This window comes from Euprymna scolopes, chromosome 26 (genome assembly GCF_053919585.1).
Source record: "Euprymna scolopes isolate OS-2025 chromosome 26, ASM5391958v1, whole genome shotgun sequence".
Classification (NCBI taxonomy): Eukaryota; Metazoa; Mollusca; class Cephalopoda; order Sepiida; family Sepiolidae; genus Euprymna; species Euprymna scolopes.
Window position 1 is genome coordinate 16,030,624 of NC_136507.1, and position 25,495 is coordinate 16,056,118.

At 33.0% G+C, this 25,495-nt stretch overlaps 1 protein-coding gene across 2 annotated transcripts in view; it reads right to left on the bottom strand.

The window, feature by feature from the left end:
* Positions 1-9,017: 9,017 nt before the first annotated feature.
* Positions 9,018-25,495, bottom strand: part of LOC145247925 (tubulin polyglutamylase complex subunit 1-like) — a 93,904-nt gene continuing 77,426 nt past the window's right edge. The window contains exon 8 of one of the 2 annotated variants that reach the window (XM_080109563.1): positions 9,018-9,179. In XM_080109563.1, coding sequence (XP_079965689.1) covers positions 9,132-9,179 — 48 coding nt within the window. In that variant the 3' untranslated portion in view covers positions 9,018-9,131. The remainder of the gene's footprint in view (positions 9,180-25,495) is intronic. The other variant, XM_080109561.1, reaches the window with a different exon arrangement.

The following is a 25,495-nucleotide window of genomic DNA, read 5'->3' on the forward strand; positions in this document are numbered from 1 at the left end:
AAGAAAGAGGACAGGTGTACGTATGGAACATGTAAGTTCCACGATTCTAGAACGGAATTCGCGAGAGGATTTTGGGATTGAAAACCTCCGTTCAGTCTCGAAAGACAATCAATACCCTTGTAAGAGTAGCTGCGCGTGTAATTATGAGGTAAAGGGTGCGCAAGCCCAACCATCTCTTTCCTGAATCGGTACTGCTTGAGTCCAGTGGCAAGAAGAGTTCTAGCACGACTGAAAAAAATGCAAAGATAAGCGGAGAGCACATACAGCAACTGGAATTCCCAAATCCTCACTCATTTTAGTACTGAGCAGGTTCAACCTTGCTTAACTTCGGTTATCTAACCGGTATGTCAACGTGATTATGTTGTATATAGGGGATTTTATACCTTGGAATATATCCAGGGATATATTATTACAATGAGGATATCTACTCTTTACCGCATTAAATTCTTATATTTTCAGAATTTATAAACGATCAAATTTTTTCATTTTTTTTTTAATTTAATAATGTAAACAAATGTTTGTTTAATAATTGTTTGTTTGTTTTTATTTCTTTAGCAAAAGCTTGCTTCTTTGAAAACCTAAGCTTAAAAAGTGTTTTCATAATTTATCTCACGACAACAAAACAAATATTACAGGAGACCCCGCCTTTTCCTTCAAAAAATAAGAAGAGTTAATGTCACCGGTCATCGATATAATAAGATAGATGATTAAAGGATTATTTATAAACAAATTGTCTTGTCAGTATTTAAGGATCAATATTATAACACCTACAGATAAAATGTTCCCTGATTCATACTTATATTGTATTTATTATATACTAGCAGGTCAGTCCGGCTTTGCTAGGGCTCTATGTACTTTCCATAACTTTATGTGCATATGTATATATTAAAAAGTGTGAATATGTACGGTAATGCCTTTCTATATAATAGACTTTCTTAACTACTATAGAGAAAAGTTGGTAGAGACTGCAGAGGGCAATTTTTTTTTAAATTTGACCCCAATTGTGACCCCTTAACATTTATTCTTTTGGGCTCAAATCAAGTTATTAAGTAAGATCTATGTCCAAGTAACCTACATTTAAAATTTCAAGTGTTAGACCCAAAATTGGTGGAGGAGTTTGGTAGAGTTATCAAATGTCAAATCGTTGAACTTTAACCTCTTACCGGCCAAATTTCTGGCCGAAAACGGATTAAAAAGATTTTCCCAAATCTCAGTACCGTTTAGGTCAAATCTCGAGTCTATAGACCGAAAACTGACAGAGTTATTTGGTAGGGAAGTGTATACAAACAGACAGACAGACATTTTCACTTTTATAGATATACTAGCCTGGAAACCCGGCGTTGCCCGAGTGTTTGGAGGTGTATGTTGAGCAAAAAAAAAAGTGGTAGTAGGAAGGCAGGCTCGAATATATATCGCGAAGGAGGAAAAGAACGAGAAAAAAACGTGACGTCTTTGCTGTTACGACAATCGCCAAACCGGAAGTGATGTAGGTTTAAATTAAGGCTAGACAATCTACGCAGACGATACTACCATCTACGGCAACGCTTCAAAAGCTGATTAAGATAAAGATCCTACAGATTCTCTCTCCTCCGATCTGGAGCGTGTGGTACAATAAGGAAAAAGATAGTTTATTTTAATACATCCAAAGCCAAACATCTATCTTTTCACCACCAAATCTCAGATGCTTACTTTACCCCAGTTGAATTGAATAACTCTTGCCTCGATGAAGTACACAGCTTCGACAAATTTCTGGGACTGACCTTTACTTCTGACCGGTAAATGGAAGACATACAGCAAGTCTGTGGCCAAAATCACTAGAAAGCTGGTGAGATCATTCTACTTCTCCAGAAAATATATCACTCCCGATGCAATCCTCTAGATATACAAACACACCCAAAGATGGAGTATTGTTGCCACATCTGGGGTGGAGCTCCTAAAAACACCCTTTTCTGATTTGACAGACTACAAAACCGTCTTCGAAATTTAGTGAGCGATAACCATTTTGCCTCCCTACTCGCTGCTTTATGTATATGTTATGATTAGAGCCATGACAAAAGAATATTCTTATCGTTGTTTTGACTTCCAAATATATATATCCGACACGGCAAGACACAGAAAATCAATCGAGAACAACATCACTATCGTTATTGTTTTGATTCCCGACTATATATCCAACACAGTTAGGCTCAGTTAATCGATTGAGAACTGCACCACTCTATCTAAAAACATATAAGATATTAACTGATATATACTGGAGAGTCATAATAATGAAAAGAATATTATATTGTCATAGCTCTTCTTATCACCTTTGTTTGGTGAGGACAAGGATCATTTTCGAACATTGATAAGTTTTTCTAGGTACACATGTATGTGTGTATGTCTGTTAGCACAGATCTTAATGTATATGAATGTGTGCTATCACAAACGACCTTGCTGTTTGTGAGATAATGATTCTATCGTCTTGGTAACAACGCAGAAAAGAAACAAAAAAGGTAAAAGTCACTTTCGAGTATACATCCGACACAGACAGTTAATCAACAGAGATCCACATCACTCTATCTAAAAACACATAAGATATTAACTGATATATACTCGATCGTTAAAATAATTAAAGAATATTCTCTTGTCACAGCCCTAGTTATGATAAGTGTTTTTTTGTTTGTTTTTTACATAGGCATCACCACTTATTAGGGCCACTCGAGGATAAGGGTTAAAGAGTGTACAGTAGAAATTGGACAATATAGTAACCGTTAGTAATGGAGATTCGGTAGATTTGTTAACTTATATGAAACGGCTCATCAAAAACTTGTTTACGTTAGACTTGAAGACAACCATATTGTAGTCAGCTGGAAAGCAGAAAAACGGAAGACAATTCCATAGGCGTGCAGTTCTAAGAAAGAAGCTTTGCTCATGGAATCTACGCTTAGATTTAAGCACCGATAAAGGGTGGGGGAAACTAGTGATAGTGTTTTCTGCTAGACGGGTGTTTCTTGTGAAAGTTTGGCGAGGGGGGACCATAGAATGGAGCTCAGCCAAGCACCTGCCATGAAAGTAACGATAAAGCAGAGACAAATTCGCAACATCTCTTGTGAGAAAGAGGTTGCAGGGAAGAGGAAAGGACATCCCCCACAAGGCTACGAAGTCTATTTTGAACCCTATGAAGGCAGGATAAGTCCTTTCTAGCAGCTCCTGCCCAGATGTGGCAACAGTACTCCATCCTTGAACGTACCTGGCTCTTATATAGATAGAGAATTGCATCAACAGTGAGATATCTACTGGATCGATAGAAGGATCCCACCATTTTTCCAGTGGCCTTGGCAACGGATTTAATGTGTGTTCGATTTAAGATCAGGAGCAAAGGTCAAGCCCAGAAGCTTGTCAAAACATGAGGCCCCCCAAGATGAGAGCCATTCATTCCAATGGATGCCAGATGGGGATCAGAGCGTTGATGATGTAAAGATAAAAGCTTGGTTTTAGATGCATTAAAAGTAACAAGCCACCTCTTTCCCCATTGTAACACATGCTCAAGATCAGAGGAGAGAGAATCAGAGAGAACTTGGTCGTTGGATTAAGCTTCAAGCTATGGTCCCTCCCCGTTAAACATTACCAAAAAATACTCGTCTAACTTAAACAACCGCCAACAACTTTCCGCGTTATCTATCTGTGCCCAAAACTAAACAAAAAAAAAAAAATATATATATATATATATATATATATATATATATATAAGTGAAATTTTCAGTCCGAGTGTGTATGTGTGTGTCTTTGTGTGTACATTTCCCTACCAAACTGCTCTGTCAATTTTCGATGTAGAGATTCGAGATTTATTATAAGGGGTATTGAGATTTGGGAAAATCTGTTTAATCGGTTTTCGGCCAGAAATTTGGCTGTCAAGGGGTAAAAGTCCAACGATTTGACCTTTGAGAACTCTACCAAACTCCTCCACCAATTTTGGGTCTAAACACTTGAAATTTTAAATGTAGGTTACTTGGGCATGGGTCAAACATTTTAATTTGATTTGAGTCCAAAACCATAAATGTTAACGGATCAAAATTGGGGTCAATGTTTAAAAAAAATTGTACCTCTCCGGTCTCTACCAAATTACTCAGCCAATTCCTGGTCTAAATAGTTTAAACTTTATATAAAGTGTATTCGGTGATAGGGCAGCATGTTAATCAATTTGTGTCAAAAGTTTGAGTGGCCAAGGATCAAAATTCAAAAGATTTTACCTTTGCAGTTTTTTAGCAAACTGCTCAGCCAATTATGGGTCTACACATTTGAAATTTAACATAACGGATATTCAGACATGCGGCAATCATTTTAATCACTTTGGGGCCGAAATTTCCGCGGCCAAAATGTTAAAGTTGAAAGAGTTGATCTTTGCAGATTCTACCAAACACATCAACCAATTTTGGGTCTAAACACTCGAAATTTTAGATTAAGGTAACTTGAACTTGGGTCAAACTTTTTATTTTGTTTTGATACCATAAATAATAAATAATGTTAAGGGGTCAAAATTAGAGTCAAAGTTTACACATTTACCTCAGACAATTTTTGGTCTAAACATTTGAAAATTTACATAAAGGGTATTTACACATAGGGCACGTTATTAACAGTACAAAGGGTCCGAGCAAAGCCGGGCTGAACTGCTAGCATATATAACCTAATTGAATTTAACTTGAATTAACCTAATCTTTACATGTATTTTATGTTTTGTTATATATAATATATTATGCTATGTATATAATTTAAGTATAAATTTTAATAACAAAATACATGATGAAATATACTTTATTTCTGAGATTGAGGTATGTTTACCAAGAATTATGTTTTAATTGTTCTAATTAGTCAAAATGTATAATTTACTGGACAGGTTTTTGTGTAGCTATATATTTCCTTAAGGAAAAGAACGTCGAAGAACTCACATTTAGTATAACATATACAGAGATAGATACGATCTACCATAGATAGATAGATAGATAGATAGATAGATAGATAGATAGATAGATAGATAGATAGATAGATAGATAGATATGGATGTATGGATTCAAATCGATTATATATATATATATATATATATATATATATATATATATATATATATATAAAGAGAGAGAGAGAGAGAGAGAGAGAGAGAGATTGCTCAATTTGTAAATACTAAGACGTGTTTGGCCCATAAATCTTGGTCACACTCAGTACATAAGCCTCTCGTTAATAAAGGAAACCCTTCCTCCGACGCGAATGTCAAGATATTATTTAGAGAGAGATAAATACGCAAGCCATCCATCATTTCTGAAATTCGGGCGCACATTGAAAATGAAAGTGAAAGTAGGAATGAAAATGAAAGTAAAAAGTCTGTTTCATTTTTTCTTTCATATTTTTTTGTTTGTTTGTTTTTGTTTTTGCTTTTTCTTGTGATTTTGTTGAGTTGTAGGCGAAATGGATAAGTCCGGGAAAATGATCATTTTGTAAACACGACAAAAAGTCGAATACTTTGTCTAAGTCATTTCTTTGTGAACATCTTTTATGGATGATCAAATCTCATTTTGGAAAACGATCTTTACTTCTTCTTAAAAGGGGCATTAGAAGAGGCTTTAATATGCGCTGATTTAATATTGTTATTTATCTATCTGTTTGTCTATTGATACATACACATACACACACACATACGTGTATATATAAATAGAGACAGACAGACAGACAGGCCGACAGACAGACAGACAGACAGAAAAGTATTTAATAGAATAGCGACTTTGAGAAGATTATGCAGCCAAAAACCTCAGTTTGTCGATATAAGCCAAACAAATTTTATTCTAGGTCTACTATCAGCCAACTTAGTATGGGGCACTAACAGATATATACAGACTTATTACCCTATAATAAGCCTACAGTAAATATATATATATATTAAAACCAGTTTATAAGAATTTTGTAGAATGCTCCAAAGAAACTGTAAATTAGGGAATATATATTAATTGTGTTTCAAAGTTCATAATAGTTGGTGAATTAGTTTATGCGTAAATCCTGTAAATATAAATATACAAACTTCATAATTATATGTGTGTATGCGTGTGTGTGTGTGTGTGTGTGTGTGTGTGTGTGTGTGTGTGTGTGTGTGTGTGTGTGTGTTAAAGTTATGTAATAATAATAACAGCCGAAATCTTAAGGAAAATCATCAGATACGGAAACCAACTAACCAGTATGAACTACGAACTCATCTACCCTATGGTCCAGATCTTGCTCTATGGTATCATTGGTTAAAACTTTAGAGACTGTCGTTATTAGACAATTGAAGAGATGAAAGAGGTTGTGTCGAGGGTTATATATATATATATATATATATATATATATATATATATATATATATATATATATATATATATATATTGTTTGAAGTAGTTCAGTAGTCTAGCTTCAGTTCGAGTAATAAATCTAGTATGCCGCAGTATGGACGAGTATTGTAGTCGAGTGGAATTCTTGGCTTATATACATTCTGACTTTGGTATTTGCGTCTCTCCGACTGCGAAGTGATGTGACACAAGGTTGGAAGGTGGGGAAATGAGTCAGTGCCCTAAGAGCATGAGCTCTCTCGCCCTGCAATAAAAAAATTTGAGTAGACGTGTCGGTATTCCCCGATAAATTTTTTTATTTCAAAAGCCGGAAGGCAAGGCCCAAGAGGATGGAGCTTCTAGGGCTACTAAGAACAGTTGTATCAGTCCGACAGCAAAACGGCTATATATATATATATATATATATATATATATATATATATATATATATATATATATATATATATATGACAAGACGTCTATATTCCAAATTTCAAGATGTTGTCCATCTTATCGTTTATTCCTTTCAACGTGTTAAAATGTTCAATTCTTGACGGCACTTGTTTCGTAGCGCAGAATCATTCATGTCAATTTTAAAATTTATTCCGCCCTTAACTCATCAGAAGGATAGGAACTCGTCAACTTCAAAAGAAAATAAAGGAATATAGGCATGATTACAAAGTCCGAAAATCGGAAGAGAAGTTTCAATTGTGGTTGCTTGAGATTACGCCACCTTTAAAGTACGTTTAAATATGATATTTTAATTTATGCAGATGTCGTATTCATTATTATAGACTCGATTATCTATTGATTATTATATTGTATCCAATATATAGTAGCGATTAAAAATTTTTTATTAATATGAAAGATTTACCTCTCTAGCAGTATTCGCTACCATCTGATCTAACGACACGTGCAGATGAAAACCTTGAAAAATGAACTCAGTTAAACATATATATGTATATTTGCGCAGCCGTCGAGCATTAACATTAGGCCAAACTATGCCTCTCATGTTCACTTTTTTTATTTTTAGCAGCCATTTTTCACTAACAAACTAATCTACGTTATTGCAGAGGTCTGTAGACCAAGAATTGACGGAATAGTTTGGGAGCGACCGTTTTTCATACAGATGAGGTCATTTTCAATATGCATCGAAATATATATATATATATATATATATATATATATATATATATACACGAGGGGCGTGCAATAAATAATGCCCCTGACCCACTTCCCATAGAAGTAGAGCAACGAAACTTGGCACAGTTATTAGTCTTTCTCTACATAGGAACCACCCAGAGTTATGTATTTCTCCCATCGTTTGATGCAGCTCTGGAGACCGTTTTTGAGAACGCCCCAGGTTGGTCCTCTAACCACGACGTGACTTCAGAAATAAAGGCTGCATCATCTGGGAAACGCTTTCCTTTCAAAAACAACTTCATGGCTGGGAAGAGGTGAAAGTAAGAGGGTGCAAGATCAGGAGAGTAGGGAGGATGGGGAAATTTTCATAACCACACGCTCGTGCTTCTGATCTGGCGACATACGAGTTGTGGACCGGAGCGTTGTCCTGCAGGAGGAGGGTACCTTTGCTGATCTTGCTCCGCCTATTGATTTTGATAGCTTCCCTTAATTTCCTCAAACGTGAAGCATAATACGTTCCTGTAATTGTGGTACCCTTTGCCAGGAAATCTGTCATCACTACTCCATCCTGATCCCAGAAGACTGTGACAATGCCCTTGCCAGCGGAGGGCTGCACCCATGTGTTCTTTGGAGGTGGTGAGTCCAAGTGCTTCCACTAAAGTGACTGGGCTTTGGTCTCTGGATCATAGTGATGGACCCATATTTCATCCTGTGTAATCAGTCTTTTGAAAACTTTGACACATCTTCTTGGCACATCTCCAAATTCATCCTCGAGCACTCAACGCGTTCTCGCTTCTGGAATTGTGTGAGCAACCTGGGAATCCATCTAGCAGACACCTTATGCATATGCAAATGGTCATGAATGATAGTTTCCACAGAACCTGTACTAATCTTAACATCTTTGGCTATTTGGCGAATAGTAATACGCCAATCTTCCAAAATGGCAGCCTCAACTTGACGGGCAGATACCTCATCAATGGCAGAAGGGACGGCGACCAGGTCTGGGAGCTGTTTCCACAGACTTCCGGCCATGTTTGAATTCACGATGACAGCTTTTTATAAGGTCATATGATAGGGCATTATCACCATAAGTTTCTTTCATTTCATCAAAAGTCTCCTGTGGTGTGCGTCTTTTCAAATACAAAAATCGGATCACTGCTCGACATTCAATAGGCTTCATTTCACACCTGACTCAGTTAAAACATCTGTAAAACAGAAACCACAATTAGTTCAGAGCTGTAATTTGCCACATAACCCGTAGAGATATAAATCATTGCACATGCAAAAATTCAGCTAGATCAGACAACTGGAAGTGGGTTAGGGGCATTACTTATTGCACGCCTCTCGTATATATATATATATATATATATATATATATATATATATATATATATATATATATATATATATATATATATATATATATATTATGTCAGCCCACTTAAGAACTCGGTTGTTCTTATTGTCGAATACTCTAAATTGAAATTAAAGTCGGACACTTAAGATTGCATGCGCAAATCATGATGTTATAATCATAATATTGTTCTCGCCGTTTTGACATTTATACAAATATTAATTTTTGCTGTATTTATCGCGGTTAACGTTGGCCGTGTAGTTTGTTCTTTGCTAATGAAGTCAGAGATGGTTACGTAGCTGGGCTCAAATTTTTCTACCGGTTGTAATTGTAACGGCCTGCACTGATGATTCCTGAAAAAATGAAACACTAGGTATTAGAAATAATTATAATAATTATAATAATTATAGTATATATATACACACAGACCTACACAGACCCACACATATGCACACACACACGCACACACACACACAAACATATATATACATATATATATATATATATATATATATATATAAATAAATAAATAAAAATTACAATTAAATTTACCAAAATGATCCAAGATGGTAAAATTAAAGTATATTATAAATATTAAAGAATTAACATTTATAAAGTTATCTCAGCCAGATGTAAAAGCTCGATAAAACCAAATAGGAGATAGAGGTTATAATACGAGCAAACAGTTAATAAAACATGTTAAAAAAAAAACACTTTGAAATGAGTTAAAAACATATTTAATCTGAAAAGGAAAACACTAGATAAGTGGATAGTCCTTAATTCGCGGAGTTTCGAAGAAATACTTTCCTTCTCATCAGAGGGTAGGAATTAGCAAAATGCGGGATCGGATTTTGCATGCAAAAGTATTTGATGAAACAACAAGTAAGTCAAAGATCTTACTTGGAAACAAAAAAAGTGAAGCAGAGGGAATACGGTGAAGAAAAAGGTGATTACACATGAATGGATAGTCTGGTGGAAGATAAATAATCCAATGACGGTAAAATTCAAATGTATAACTTCAAGAAAGTTAATTGAATTTCCATTTGCGTAAGTAAAATCCAAGGAAATCCCGTAATTGGAAGATGGTCCATAATAATCCAAAGGCAGAAATCCATGGAATAATTCACAAAAATGTGTACAAGGAAAAAGAGAAAAGATCCCAATAATAATAAAAGAAAAATAAGATATGCTTTTCACTCTACTTCCGAAACATAAATATAAATAAGAAATAATATAATATAAAGCTGAATGTCTGTATGTGTATGTGTGTGTGTGTCTGGTCACGAATAGGCTCCTATATGGTTGACTATTTTAAAAAAAACTGATAACATATAATGATTAAAGACGCATCGAGACACAGGAATGGTATATTTGATCTGGCAGAACGGTGGTTCATTAAAATTGTGGGGGCTGCGCTCGCGCCTGCTCCACAAAGTATGGAAATAAAAAAATTTAAAATTTAAAAAAAAAACGTTTACAAATGTTTTTGATATAGATGTACATAAGAATCATTTGATAAGTATGTTTTAACTTAAATAGGGATGGTACAATAAAATTGTGGGGTCTCCGTTCGCGCCTAGCCTCCATGAAATGAAAATAGGGACAAACTTTAATAAAGACTTTTCATATCTATCTGCGTAAGTATACTTTGATAATTATGTTTCAGTTTGAAGAAATATGGTATAATAAAATTATGGGGTGTTCGTTCGAATCCTGACCTCCATAGAATGGAAATATGTCACAAAGTTTAACAAGGTTTTTTAATATAGATCCACAGAATATTGTGATAAGTGTTTCAGTGTGAACAGGTATGGTATAATAAATTATGGGGTTTATCTATTTTATTTTTACTTTCATCATATTTTGCTTTGGGTTTGATGCCCCCAAATTCGAAGCTATCTCTTTACAACCCTTCCTTTTCATAACCTATCATACTTTCATAAATCAGAGTCCATTTTTTGTAGACTGTTTTTGAACCCAGTCAACGACGGGTACTTTTGCTAGGATATATATATATATATATATATATATATATATATATATATATATATATATATATATATATATAAAAGTTATATATAACTTTATTATGTCATTAGAACGAAAAAGAAAAGTTAAGGGGAAAATTAGGAAAAAATATCTTTAGGCCATGTTATTTCGAAGCTAAACTTAAATTTTCCATTTTAATTTTATTATTTGCTCCGCTTAATAGTGTTGAGGTTTTCTTATTTTAACAAGTTTAGCTTTGTTAAAGACTTATTCTTGATAAAATAATTATATTATATTATATATATTATTCAAACGCTACCGTGTTTGATTATATGGTTAAATGGCAGTTTAGAACTGCTTTAAAGCTTCACCACTCACTTATTTTTCGACCAAATTTCAACTAATTTGATATAAAACCTTCTCAGCTATATTGTGAAAATATTTCTTCAATTTTCGTTCAGTAAAACAAGTTATGATGAATTTTCTGGTGTTCAAAATCGTAAAAATATATAAGACTGTGGGCGACGCTTTTTATAACTGTTTTCCATAGCAACATCGTCGTTTCAGCGTCTAATGTCGCGAAAACAGAAGTATCTCCTGAAGCAGACAGAATGAACGCATGAAAAGGAGATAATTGGGGATACTTTACTGAGAGCAGACGAGTGCCATACATTGTTATTACATACGTGTTTATGGGCGCAAAAAAAAAGACTGAAATTAAACAAAGAACAAATGAATTTATTGGAAACCTGAAAAAATCATGAATTGCATAGACAAATGCGAGCATGAAAAGTAATATAGTTATGTTTAATCATGGAAAAGTAAAGGACTAGTTGCTAAAACAGGAAAAGAAAAGGACAAGATATTCTAGTAAAAATATAATAAATTTATAACTTAAAATATTGCAGCTTAAGAATTTTTTTCATCTAATTTATAACATTATATAATCAGTTTTTAATGCTGTAATATTTTAAGTTATATATTTATTATCTATTTTACTAGAATATCTTGTCTTTTTCTTTTCCAGTTTAAACAACTAGTCCTTTACTTTTCCATGTTTAAGCTTAACAATATTACTTTTCATGCTCGCATTTTTCTATGTAACATATACATATATATATATAAATATAGGGGGTCGCCGGGTTCGAATCTATCGACTAGTGTTAATCGTGATACCCTGCACTGATGAGTCTCGAAAGGAGGAAACACTAGTGTCAGTGCGTATTTAATAATTATATTATTATAGCAAATAATTATGTCAGCCCCTTTAAGAAACTCGTTTCTTATTGTGGAGCATTTTCAGTTGAATTAAAGTCGGCCAATTTAGCTCTTATGCGCAGATCATCATATAATGATCAGATCACTCTGACAGACGTTAAAAAGCATTTAAAAAATAAATGTTTAAATTCAACAGCATTTCTTGCGGTTAATGGTAGACGAATTGATTAGGTCCTTGCTAATATATATTATATGTGTGTGTGTGTGTGTGTGTGTGCGCGCGCGTATGCGTGTGTGTGTGCGTGGTTCGCTGGTTTTAATCTATCGACTGAAAAAAATGTGATGGTGGAAATTGGATAGACATTAATTATTTAAGAGCACGGTTCGACAAAAAATTCTTTACGTTGGGCTTGAAACGATCATGTTATAGTCAGCTGGGAAGTAGCTCCGCGGTATTGTGTTCTACAGACGAGCAGTTCTGTGAAAAAGCTTTGCTTGTGGCATTTTTGTTTAGTTTTAGGCATTGACAGAGCGTAAGGGAAATTGTTGATAGTTGTTGTAGAAGGAGGAGTATTTGTTGTGAATGTATTACAAAACAATCAAACCATCGTTTCCTTTTCATTGTGGTTCATCCGTACCTTGCTGTTATTAACATACAATATTAGCTGATAAAATGACATAATTATGCATATATTTTTAAAGCATAAAAGGTCTTTCTTTTTTTCATGGAATATAAGGGCTACTATTTGGAATAGCGTCTAACAAGGGACTGAGGGAAGTTAAGCAGCGAGATGTCTGTTCTGATTACATTTAAACTTCTGAGGGTTAGTACAGTTAGGGAAGCAAGAAACAGGAAGGAAATTCCAAAGTCTAGCAGTCCGAAGGAGGAAACTGTTGGAGTAGAAGTAGAGGGAATATAAGTGCTATGAATTCATCATAGCACTTCCCATTGAAGCACAGGGATGCGACATTACGGCGATGGGACAGAGGTTGGAGTATAGTCAATAGTGCGGAACCTATTAGATTTGAAACTATTTTTTGGATCCTATCTAAGACTGAGAGAATAGTGGTAGATACACTAGCTCATATGCATGTCGCCATTTATTTTAGTGGTAAACTTAGAATTGGGCAGAGCACAACAAAAAGATCAAACGATAATTTTGGAAGTGAATAAAAGACGTTGCTCATTTGGAGTTTGCCGACAACGTATAACGTATAAGGACAATTTCCTATACTCGGATGTTAACTAGTAGAGAGTACATTTGCTAGTATTCATTTGTTGCTCTGGCTTCGCTGGACAATGTTGACACGTACACAAAAAATCGGGATCCTAAGGTCAGCAACTATGCACTTGAAATGTCACCCCCGCGGCGAGAAACAGACGTGACATCATCTGGTTGAAAAAGAGACCAGTTCATTGGAAAACTTGGAGCTAACAGAATAAGAAAAGAAACTGGGATCATAAACTTATGCACCTCAACCTGCGCGACAGAAATAAAACGTGCCGTCACCTGGCACTAAGAGAGAGAAAGAGTGTAAGTCAGTTCGTTGGAAATCTTGGAGCTAACTACACAAGTAAAGAACGACCTTAAACTAACATTAAATTAAGAGGCAACTCCCAAATGACCGTACCTTGAACGTCTTCTACCTCCACCAGAAAAGAAAGCAACGTAAATAAAGGGTCCTATCTTCAAATTCGAGAATGTTTTTCTGTTCTTTGTACGAAGAGATTGAAAATGAAAGTGAAAGTGAACGTAAAAGTTCTTAAAATTTTGTTCTTATTCACTTCCGTTTAGGCAGAGTTAGAGACAAGGTCAATTTTTAATGTGGAGAAATCCAGCTCTCTACCAAAGAAGTTACTCTGGAGTGGAACAAAAATTCAAATTGGCTCGGTCTAGAAAGATTTTTCCTTCATTGACTGACGACCAAATGATGACATGCCGTTTTATTACTTTGTTATTTAATTAAAACATGATTTTCTGGTGTGTTCAAACTGTGCGGCTTTGGTAATAAATCAGATATCTTTTAAGTTATATACTAGACGTATACATTGTTTTAAAATTTCCCAAGGAAAAATCGAGTAACTGATAGTTATCTGAATTGCATAATAACTTCAAACGGTTTCTAAAAATTGAAAGAATGCGAAGTACGAAACCAAAACATACCAGTGGTCATCCAAAAAAGATTGTGGTAAATATATCTAAACACCGATGCACAAATAGTGAATATAAATTCATGCTCCTTGGCCAAATCACATATTAAATTATACTACTACTACTACTACTACTACTACTACTACTACTAATAATAATAATAATAATAATAATAATAATAATAATAATAATAATAATAATAGTAATAATAACAATAATAATAATAATAAAAATAATAGTCGTGAAAGCCACGGAGGATGGAAGGATCGAGGAGGGAGAGCGCTAACCAGACCGCCGCGCGATAAGTACAAAGAGTACTGGGACCGGGGGGAAGGATTATTGCCACCAAAATTCCAGTGAATATCAATGGTCATTGCTAGCAAGAAATCAATGGTAAACGAATATTGCGATAAGGCAAAGTCATTTGCAAATGTTAGCAAAAGAGAGTATTGGAAATCTGTGGAGACTCTAAGGAATACCACCGGTTGTTATTAGTGAGTAATCTCTGATGATGGTGTTGTATGTGGCTTTGTTTTCAATTGCATCCATGAACTGAGAGTGAAATCCTGAATAAAGAGATTTTTAAAAGTGACATTTGTTTTGTTGATTTGAAGAATGTTGAGTTGACTATTATTTTTACTGCAAGACGACAAAGATTCTTTTGGTGGTTTCAAAATGAATTAAATTGCTACAATCTTAAATACCTAAATAAAAAAGGAATATATCTATATAATTATAAAAGACGGTGGACTGCCCGGCCGCTGTAGCTTGCATCATGTCGATCAAAACATTGCTGCTATAGAAGCCAGCTTGTATTTAATAAAATTCACCCTCCTTTCAACAGTCCAACTACAAATTGATTACAAATAAACTTCATTCTTTGCTTAACTTGTAGACATAGTTTACATCATAAAACTATGTTTCGGTTTAGAATCTAGCTGATGGCACAAATCATTTCCTCTTATTTTTTTACTTTTTAAATCATGACTCTATATTGGGTACAATATAATATAAAGTAATTGACTCTATAATAATAAATACGAAATCTTTGTCGATTAAAATACCATATTTAAGCGTATTTTACGACCGGTCAACGCTGGGTAGTCCCTGCTAGGACATTTTAGTTATTTAACAATATCTAGCCGACAATAACAATTATTTTTACAAACGATGAAAGAGTCATTTTCTTTTTAATAGATATTGACAACGACAGATATAAAAATGAATTAATTTTAACAGTAAACGATACAGATTGATGGAGAAAACACCCTGTGAATTGTCACGAGATCTTACTCGCAGGACTTTTGGAAATTCCAGCGGACTCTCTCATAAGTAATATATTGATGTTGGCATTCTGTAGATGTTCAGCATAAATGGAGACGCCCTGATATTATTATAGCTCTTTTGTTTAAACTGCAAAAGTATTTATCTAAGCTAATAGGGATATCTGGCGTAGTCTGGTCGTAAAATACAAATAAATATGATATTTTAATTAATGCAAATTTCGTATATATTATTATAGAGTCAATTTTCTATGGATTCTTATATATTATAAAGTTGCGATTTCAAAAATAAAAACATATATCTATATGCCTTGGGTGCATTAACTTGAATCGAAACCGAAATAAAAACATATATAACTTGAGTTCCATCAGCCATAATCGACACCGAAACAAACTTATGAAGAATTCTTGGTAAAATTATTTATAAAAAAATAATAGATGAGTTAGTACCGTCAGCTATAGTCGAAACCGAAACCAAAACTTATGAAGAATTCTTGGTAAACAAGAAATAGAAGAACATAACAATTAAACAACCCGAATGTAAGCGTGACACACAAAAGAACACACACGCTATCGTATTAATATATAGATAATAATAATAATAATAATAATAATAATAATAATAATAATAATAATAATAATAATAGAGACCAATATAATATGAATATTGTATGAGCACTATGAAAGACTGAAAAAAGACTAGAAGAAATTGGAATCAATGGGAAGACTGAGATTTATTGTCACTTTGACTCCAAGGAACACTATGGGTTATTATCAGTTAAAATCTGATGATAGCCGATGTAAGAACTGTTTGAGTACAAATAAATTAAAGGCGAGGATTGACATTAACACGGACCATACCAAAGAGTTGAGAAGAATGGAAAGACCGAGAGAAAGAACTAGTCAGACTTCCGCTTGATGAGTGCTAAGAGCATTGTGACCTTGAACTATTGTCTCACAAATTTTAGTGAAGACCAATCGTTTTTGCCAACAAGAAATCAATGATAAACGACTGTTGCGATAATGCAAATTCATCTGCGAATGCTATCAAAAGAGATGGAGAGTACTGGAAATCTGGGGAGACTTGTCAGTCAGACTCCAAAGAACACCAAACGTTGATGATAGCATGTGTTACTACTCCTAGTGAGTAAATAATAATATAACTTAAGTTGTAAATTAACTATACCACCCTCCAAAAAAGTTGACAATTCCTCCCCCCACCCAAAAAAAAAGACTTTAACTATTTTTCCATGACCTAAAAGATAACTACACTGGCCCCTAAAAATGGTAGCATCTACATCGGATGGCGCCACATCAGAGAGTCGTGAAGGGACCGGAAGGATCAAGGAGGAAAACAACTAACCAGACCTCGACTGAAAATGTGCAGAGAGGACTAGAACCTTGGGGAAGCTTTTTGCCACCCAATCCCCAGAGAATATCAACGGCCGTTGCCAGCGAGAGATCAAAAGTAAGCGGCTGTTGCGATAATGCAAAATTATTTGCAAAGGTTATCGAAATAGGTGGAAAGTACTTAAAATCTGAAGAGATTTTGGGCCACTCACGCTCCAAGGAACACTACCAATTATTATGAATGAATAATCTCTGATGTTGGCCTGAGTGAAACTAGTAACAACAACAAGTAGTAGTAGTAGTAGTAGTAGTAGTAGTAGTAGTAGTAGTAGTAGTAGTAGTCACAATAATAAACAATAACAAAATAACAATAATAATACCAACGATAACTCAATGGTAAACGGTTGTTGCGATAACGCAAATTCATTTGCAACATGTTATCGAAAGAGGTGAAGAGTACTGGAAATCTGGGAAAACTTATCAATCAAACTCGAGGGAACATCATAAGTTGTTCTCAAAAAGAATTCTTGGATGACGGCAATAATAATAACAACAATAATAACAATACTAATAATAACTAATGATAATAATAACAATAACAATAATAATAACAATAATAACGATAATGATAACAATAATAACAATAACAACCACAACAACAATTATTATTATTATTATTATTATTATTATTATTATTATTATTATTATTATTGCTATAATAATAAAAGCAACGTGCAGTTCAAAAGGAGCAGCAAATATATCGTTTTTCAAGAGGAGGGAGCGACAACAAAAACACCTTCCATGTTTAACAGCCCATGCGTGTGGTATGAAAGCGTCTCGTTTCAGTTGAGAAATTGTTTGGATTTTTTTTGTTTTGGTTTGTTTGTTTGTTTGTTCTTTCTTGTGTTTGGTTAAGCTTTATTTCGCTTCTTTCGTTTCTACTTCGCATGCATGGTATTGTAGCGTTCCGTAGTGTTGCTCTGCGTGTAATGAATTGTCTTTTATCTAGCGAAACTATAAAAGAAAACAGTCATTATAATCGCCACTTTTCTTTCTTGCGCCATCTGTTCATCACATGTGGCGACCTTCTGTTGCAGTTTACACACACGCACATCATATATATATATATATATATATATATATATATATATATATATATATATATATATATATATATATATATATATATATATATATATATATATATATATATATATATATATATATATATATATATAGGCACAATCCCGTTGACACACCGGCTAGCCAGATTATCGAAGTTAAGCAACGTTGAGCCTGGCCAATATCAGATGGGTGACTATTTGAAACGGTTAGGCGCTGTATGTACCGTGACGTGTTGTAGAAATTTCCAGGTTGGTATCTGGGGGGGGCGCATTAATTCACTGGGAGAGATGCGCCCCAGTCTTCATTAAGACATGCATCTAGAAGGAAAGTCTAATTTAAAAACCTGCGATATGCTGTATACTCTGTCCTGTGACAGTCATCTGCACCAACAAAGGTTAGCAGTAATACCAAAAAGTGTGGTTGGTTCTACACAAAGCGTTCACCACTATAAACAAATCATCTGTGCGGATTTCCGAGCAACTTTGTTGTGGCGGAACCAAAAGTGGGCTATTTATTTTCTTTATGGATTATACTTCCAACATAAACTATTAAAGTTGTATAAAAAGTAATAGAAATATTATTTTTTTATTTTTTAAAAAAACAGTAATGAAATCAATTTAATTTTACGAGTTAAGTATTTTAGATTTTTCAAATTTAAAAATCTATCCAAATTTTTCTATTCATTTTATTTTTACGATATTTTCAGGGTCAATGTGAAATTTTATGCTCTTTCCAATAAATCAAATATAATATTTTAGACAAACGTTTTCTTTTTAATTCACGCTCACCCTTTTGAAATGTCTATTAAAAAGTAAATAATTAATTTACTCACCAAAGTTATATATATCACAAATTGAAAATAAAAGATCAATAAATAATATATTCAAATGTAAAACAAAAAAGTAGTGTTTTTTTTTAAATTTACCTGTAAAGTTCGAAGTTTAAAATCTTTTTAAAAAAAAACACTTTTATTTTATTTTATTTTTTTTTAATGAAACCTTGGTCCTTACTCCTTTAATTGAAAAACAAATTTAAAACCTGTTTTTTTTTAAACACTTTTTTTAATTTATTTTTTAAATTAAACCTTTGGTCCTTGCTCCTTTAATTGAAAAAAAATAGGGTTTGAATTACATCTTTTGAGTATTTATAAGCTTGGAAAGACAGGGGGTCGAATTAATTCATGCCCACCCTTTTGAAATGTCTATTAAAAAGTAAATAATTAATTTACTCACCAAAGTTTTATATATCACAAATTGAAGATAAAAAAATCAATAAATAATATATTCAAAAATAGTCTTTTTTAGAAATTTACCTATAAAGTCCGATGTTTAAAACCTTTAAAAAAAACACTTTTATTTTATTTTATTTTTTAAATGAAACCTTGGTCCTTGCCCCTTTAATTGAAAAACAAATTAGGGTTTGAATTACATTTTTCGAGTAGTTATAAGCTTTGAAAGACAGTGGGTCGAATTATTCGATATATTTCACGCATTCGTAAGGTCAGTTTCTGACACACCTAGTCGAGCAGTGAAGACAGAAGAACTCCCGGTTAAAGAAAAATATTAAGCATCTTAATCTTATTACCTTTTACTAAAATATATCATCTTCTCTTATACAACATGATTCAATTTATACGTTTAAATGGACACAAGGCTAGAACGTAACATTACTCAATTTGGTACCCAGTATACAACAGTAATTATTATCGAACACTATTATATAAACACAGTAATAATTCTTCAGACATTTACCCTGTGGATTCAAACCTTTATTTGGATTACTATATATATAACAATGCAATCAGCAATCCTTCCTGATCCATTCGGACGGAATAAAAAATAGAAAGCATTACTTTTTGAATGTCTATTGTAAAAAATAAAAAGTAAAAATAAAAAGTCTACATAAAAAGAAAACAAAGGGAATATAATAAGAATTGTTATTACTGAGTGTCAATAGACTACGATAAATCATGGAACGACCACTCCGCCATAATAAACCAAAAAACTGTCAGATTTACTTATTCGTTTAAAAATCAATTGAAATGAACGATTAAAGGGAGATAATTCATCAGACCAGCTGGATTTTGGATTAAATTTTCCAAACCTAACAGTTTAGCACGAGTGTTATGTTTCTTTATGTAGATTAAAATCAGATATAATGCTACTAAACCTTAGGTCTAGAATCCTTATTCCAAAGGAATGGAGATTGTAGACAAAGTTTAGTAATTTTGTGTATATATATATATATATATATATATATATATATATATATATTAGTTTAGTTTTGTATATGTATGTATATATATATAGTTTAGTTTTGTGTGTGTATATATGGTTATATGTATATAACTATATATATTTTTATATATATAGTTATATGTATACAACTATATATATACGTGTATATAACTATATGTATATATATAGTTTGTATATATATATATATATATATATATATATAGCTTGTATATATATATATGTATATATATATAGTTTGTATATATATATATATATAGCTTGTATATATATATATATATATGTATATATATATATATAGTTTGTATATATATATAGCTTGTATATATATATGTATGTATATAGTTTGTATATATATATAGCTTGTATATATATATATATATATATATATATAAATATATATATATATATATATATATAGTGCCAGCAGAAAGAAAGTACACACACTTGTCATTTTTTCAAAAACTGCAAATTTAAACTAAATTTAACATAACTGTTTAAAGAACCCATACCTCAACTGACACGCCTTTTATTCGTCTATAATTTTACCTGTTCATATTTGAATTTTAATTGAAATATTCTAGTGTTTAGGTCAATTTAAAAAAATAACTTCAAATTTAGGAGGCAAAAAGAAAGTCCGCAGCAACAAATTCGCTTAAAACTAGCTTAAATTATCGCCTTTAAATCAACAGGCAACAAAGCATCTCTAATCGTAATTGTTGTTGTTCCAGGTTATACAACGACTTTCTTTTAGTGATCGTCAGGAGCATATTAATCTCCACCTTTATGGTTTATCCAGTCGAGAAATCGGCCGCAGATTGAAATGGGATGAGAAAACGGTACGAAAACTGTGGAAAAGCGTCAAAACACCAGTGTTCGTGGTGCCCCTAAATGTGGTCGTACTAGAGTTATTTCTAACAGGGAAGACAATACTATCCAGATCAGCAACCTAAGAAACAGAATTGGAACGGCTCCCCAAATCCAACAATAGTGCAGTCTTGTTAAAAATTGCTCTCTTTCTACTGTCGAGAACAAATTAAAGGAATTTAATTTGCTAGGAGATGTTGCAAGACGCAAGCCAATGATTTATGTAAAGAACAGAAAGCGACGTCTGGACTTCGTCAGATGCAAGGAAGATTATGACTCTTCATATTTGTTAAAAGTGCTTTTTAGCGACGAAAGCAAGTTCAATAGGATAGGCAGTGATGGTAGGAAGTACGTCCGTCGGAGGAAAGACGAAGAATTTAATCATAGGTGCTCAGTTTCAACGCTGTAAGGTGGTGGAGGTTCAGTTTTGGCGTGGACCATTATTAGTACCAATGGTCCAGGGCCTATAGTTTGCTTGCAAGGTCGAATTAATTCGACCAAGTACATTAATATGTTGACTGAGAATTTTCTACGCAACTTTGGTCGGAATTTGGATGATAATTTCATCTTCATGCAGGATAAGTCTCCCAATCACACAGTTGACAATGTCAAGAGGTTCCTGGAAGAGCATGATATTCCGTGCTTGGATTTGCCTGCACAATATTCAGACCTCAATCCTATCGAAAACGTATGGCATTACATCAAGCAACAGCTACGCAATGATAAAATTTCAAATTTGGAAGAACTTTGGACAAAAATTAAAGAAAAGTGGGATGCCCTTTCCCCGGAGTATTGCGGTAGTTTAATTCAAGGAATTCCCAAAAGATTGCAGGCTGTCAAATAGCAGAAAGGGCTATCTTACTAAATATTAACTAGTTCATTGTGTTCCTGTTTTATTTGTGTTGCATTAATGTCCTAAAGTTCCATTTAAATAACAATTTTCAATTGTGCGGTTATTTTTTTTAGTTATTTTTTTTTTAGTTATTTTTTTTTAGTTGACGTGAACACTAGAATATTTCAATTAAAAGTCAAATATGAACAGGTAAAATTATAGAAGAATAAAAGGCCAATCAAATGACGTATAGTTTGTTTAAACAGTTACATTAAATTTAGTTTAAATTTGCAGTTTTTGAAAAAATTACAAGTGCAGAATTTCTTTTTGCTGCTTGTGTATACAGTATGCTCACCAGCGAGATAATACAATCTTGACAGAATCATCCCAAAGTAAATAGCTTTGACTGGTATCAATATGTTCGGCAAAACTAGCCATTATAAATGCTAGGAAAGTAACATTTATTTATTTATTTCACACTTCATGAAGATACGACACAAAATCTGGGATGGGGGAAACAAACCAACGAACCAAAAAGAGGCTCTAGGCACAACATTCGCCAGTAGGGACGTTCCAGATGAATGGCAATAAGCCAATCCCTTCTCTAGTATAGATTTGCAGAGTACACCTCCTAGGATTAAACAGACACATACTACATTTCGACAACAGAAGATGAAGAATGGTTTTAATGACGTATTCTGATGAATGAACGCTGCTACTATCAATATTTACTTTCTTCTTGTCATAAGAAGTTGAGACAAGATGTGGCACATAGTTGTATAATGTGTCACAAAGCCAGTATGAACAGAGTCAATGAACCAGATATTGTGAATGAATTTTTGGAAATCGACGATACTTAATTTCTTCCTATTGCAAGAAGATTGAGAAAATGCCAGAAAATGTGGCACATAACCGGAAGGTGTGGTAAAAAGCTGAAAAATATGGGACAAAGTCTGACTTTGTGGAACAAGCTTGATGATGTGCCACAAAACTGGAAGATTTGACACAAAGATATGATGTGGACCAAAGTCGAAAGATGCGGGACGAAATCGGATGAACATAAAGGTAAACATGGAAACATTAGGTACAAAAGGAAACATGAGGAAACATGAGGTAAAAAAACAAACACGAAACAAAAACATGAGGTAAAAAAGGAAACATGAGGTAAAAAAAGGAAACATGAGGTAAAAAAGGAAACATGAGGTAAAAAAAGGAAACATGAGGTAAAAAAAGGAAACATGAGGTAAAAAAAGGAAACATGAGGTAAAAAAGGAAACATGAGGTAAAAAAGGAAGCATGAGGTAAAAAAAGGAAACATGAGGTAAAAAAGGAAACATAAGGTAAAAAAGGAAACATGAGGTAAAAAAGGAAACATGAGGTAAGAAAGGAAACATGAGATAAAAAAGGAAACATGAGGTAAAAAAGGAAACATGAGGTAAAAAAAAGGAAACATGAGGTAAAAAAAGGAAACATGAGGTAAAAAAGGAAACATGAGGTAAAAAGGAAACATGAGGTAGAAAAAAGGAAACATGGGGTAAAAAAAGGAAACATGAGGTAAAAAAGGAAACATGAGGTAAAAAAGGAAACATGAGGTAAAAAAAGGAAACATGAGGTAAAAAAAGGAAAAATGAGGTAAAAAAAAAAGGAAACATGAGGTAAAAAAGGAAAAATGAGGTAAAAGGAAACCTAGAAAGGGAAACATGAGATAAAACATGAGATAAAAAAGGAAACATGAGGTTAAAAAGAAACATGGAAAAGGAAACATGAGGTAAAAATACAGGAAATGTCGCACAAAACTGAATAATGTAACACATAGCCAGATTTGCCACAAAGAGATGATGTGACACGAAGCTAAAAGACGCAGGACGAAATCGGATGATGTAGCACAAAGCCGGAAGATGAGGTAAAAATACTGGAAAATGTGGCACAAATTTGAGAGGTAAGTCCGCAAGAATCTCTATTTAAATTATATAAATGTGTTCAACTGTTCATAAAAATGAGACATTACAATCTTTAACCATTTTGATCGAAAAATATGTTTTGCTATGGTAAATAATCTGTGAAAATTACACAACTGAAGTCATGAGTTTGAAAAGAAAAAATGGATTGAAATTAACCTTCCAATGAGGTAAAAAGAGGTTTTCAATAATCAAAGGTGTTCATGTGTTTATAATTAATAAGAAACTTAAAATAGATATAGGCATTGTCATTCGCAAAAATGGAAGTAATATTTACAAGAATACTAATAAGTGGGAGGTAGCACTTTTTTTAAATTTTGAGTCTCCATATTAAAATATACTATCGAGTCTCCATATAAAAATATACCATAGAGTATTCATAATAAAATATATGATCGAGTCTCCATATAAAAATATACCATAGAGTATCTATATAAAAATATACCATCGAGTCTCCTTATTAAAATATACCATCGAGTCTCCATATTAAAATATACCATCGAATCTCCATATAAAAATATACCATCAAGTCTCCATACTAAAATATACCATCGAGTCTCCAGACTAAAATATACCATCAGGTATCTATATTAAAATATACCATCGAGTATCCATATAAAATATACGGTCGAGTCTCCATATTAAAATATACCATAGATTCTCTATATTAAAATATACCAGCGAGTCTCCATATTAAAATATACCAGCGAGTCTCCATATACAAATATACCATCGAGTCTCCATATACAAACCATCGAGTCTCCACATTATTATATACCATCGAGTCTGCATATTAGAATATACCAGCGAGTCTCCATATTAAAATATAATATCGAGTCCCCATATAAAATATACCATTGAGTCTCCATATTAAAATATACCAGCGTCTCCTTATTAAATCATACCAGCGTCTACATATTAAAATATACCATCGAGTCACCATATAAAAATATACCAGCAAGTTTCCATATTAAAATATACCATCGAGTCTCCATACAAAAATATAATATCGAGTCCACATATAAAAATATACCATTGAGTCCCCATATAAAAATGTACCATCGAGTCTCAATATTAAAATATACCATCGAGTCTCCATATTAAAATATACCATTCAGTCTCCATATTAAAATATACCATCCAGTCTCCATATTACTTCATCTGCTTAGTTGATACTTCAGATATGACGAAAAAACACTCCCCTCGTGGAAAAATTTGTAATTAGTTTTAATGAAGTCACTCTCGGTGGGAAGTATTCTAGGTTTGTTTGTTTCTTTCTTTTTCATTTCAACAAATGATGTCTATGTTATTTTTACAAGCATTTATATGCCGCTACACATTCATGAGAATGTTTTCATGCGCAAGTATGTTTAAATATTATATTTTGATTATTGCAGATTTCGTATATATTATTATAGAGTTAATGTTATATCGATTTTTATATATTATAAAGTTACGATTTCAAAAATAAAAAATATATATCCATATGACTTTGGTATGTCAGCTTGAATTGAAACCGAAACCAAAACTCATGAATATATATATATATATGTGTGTGTGTGTGTGTGTGTGTGTATATATATATATATATATATATATATATATATATATATATATATATATATATATAAAACTTGAG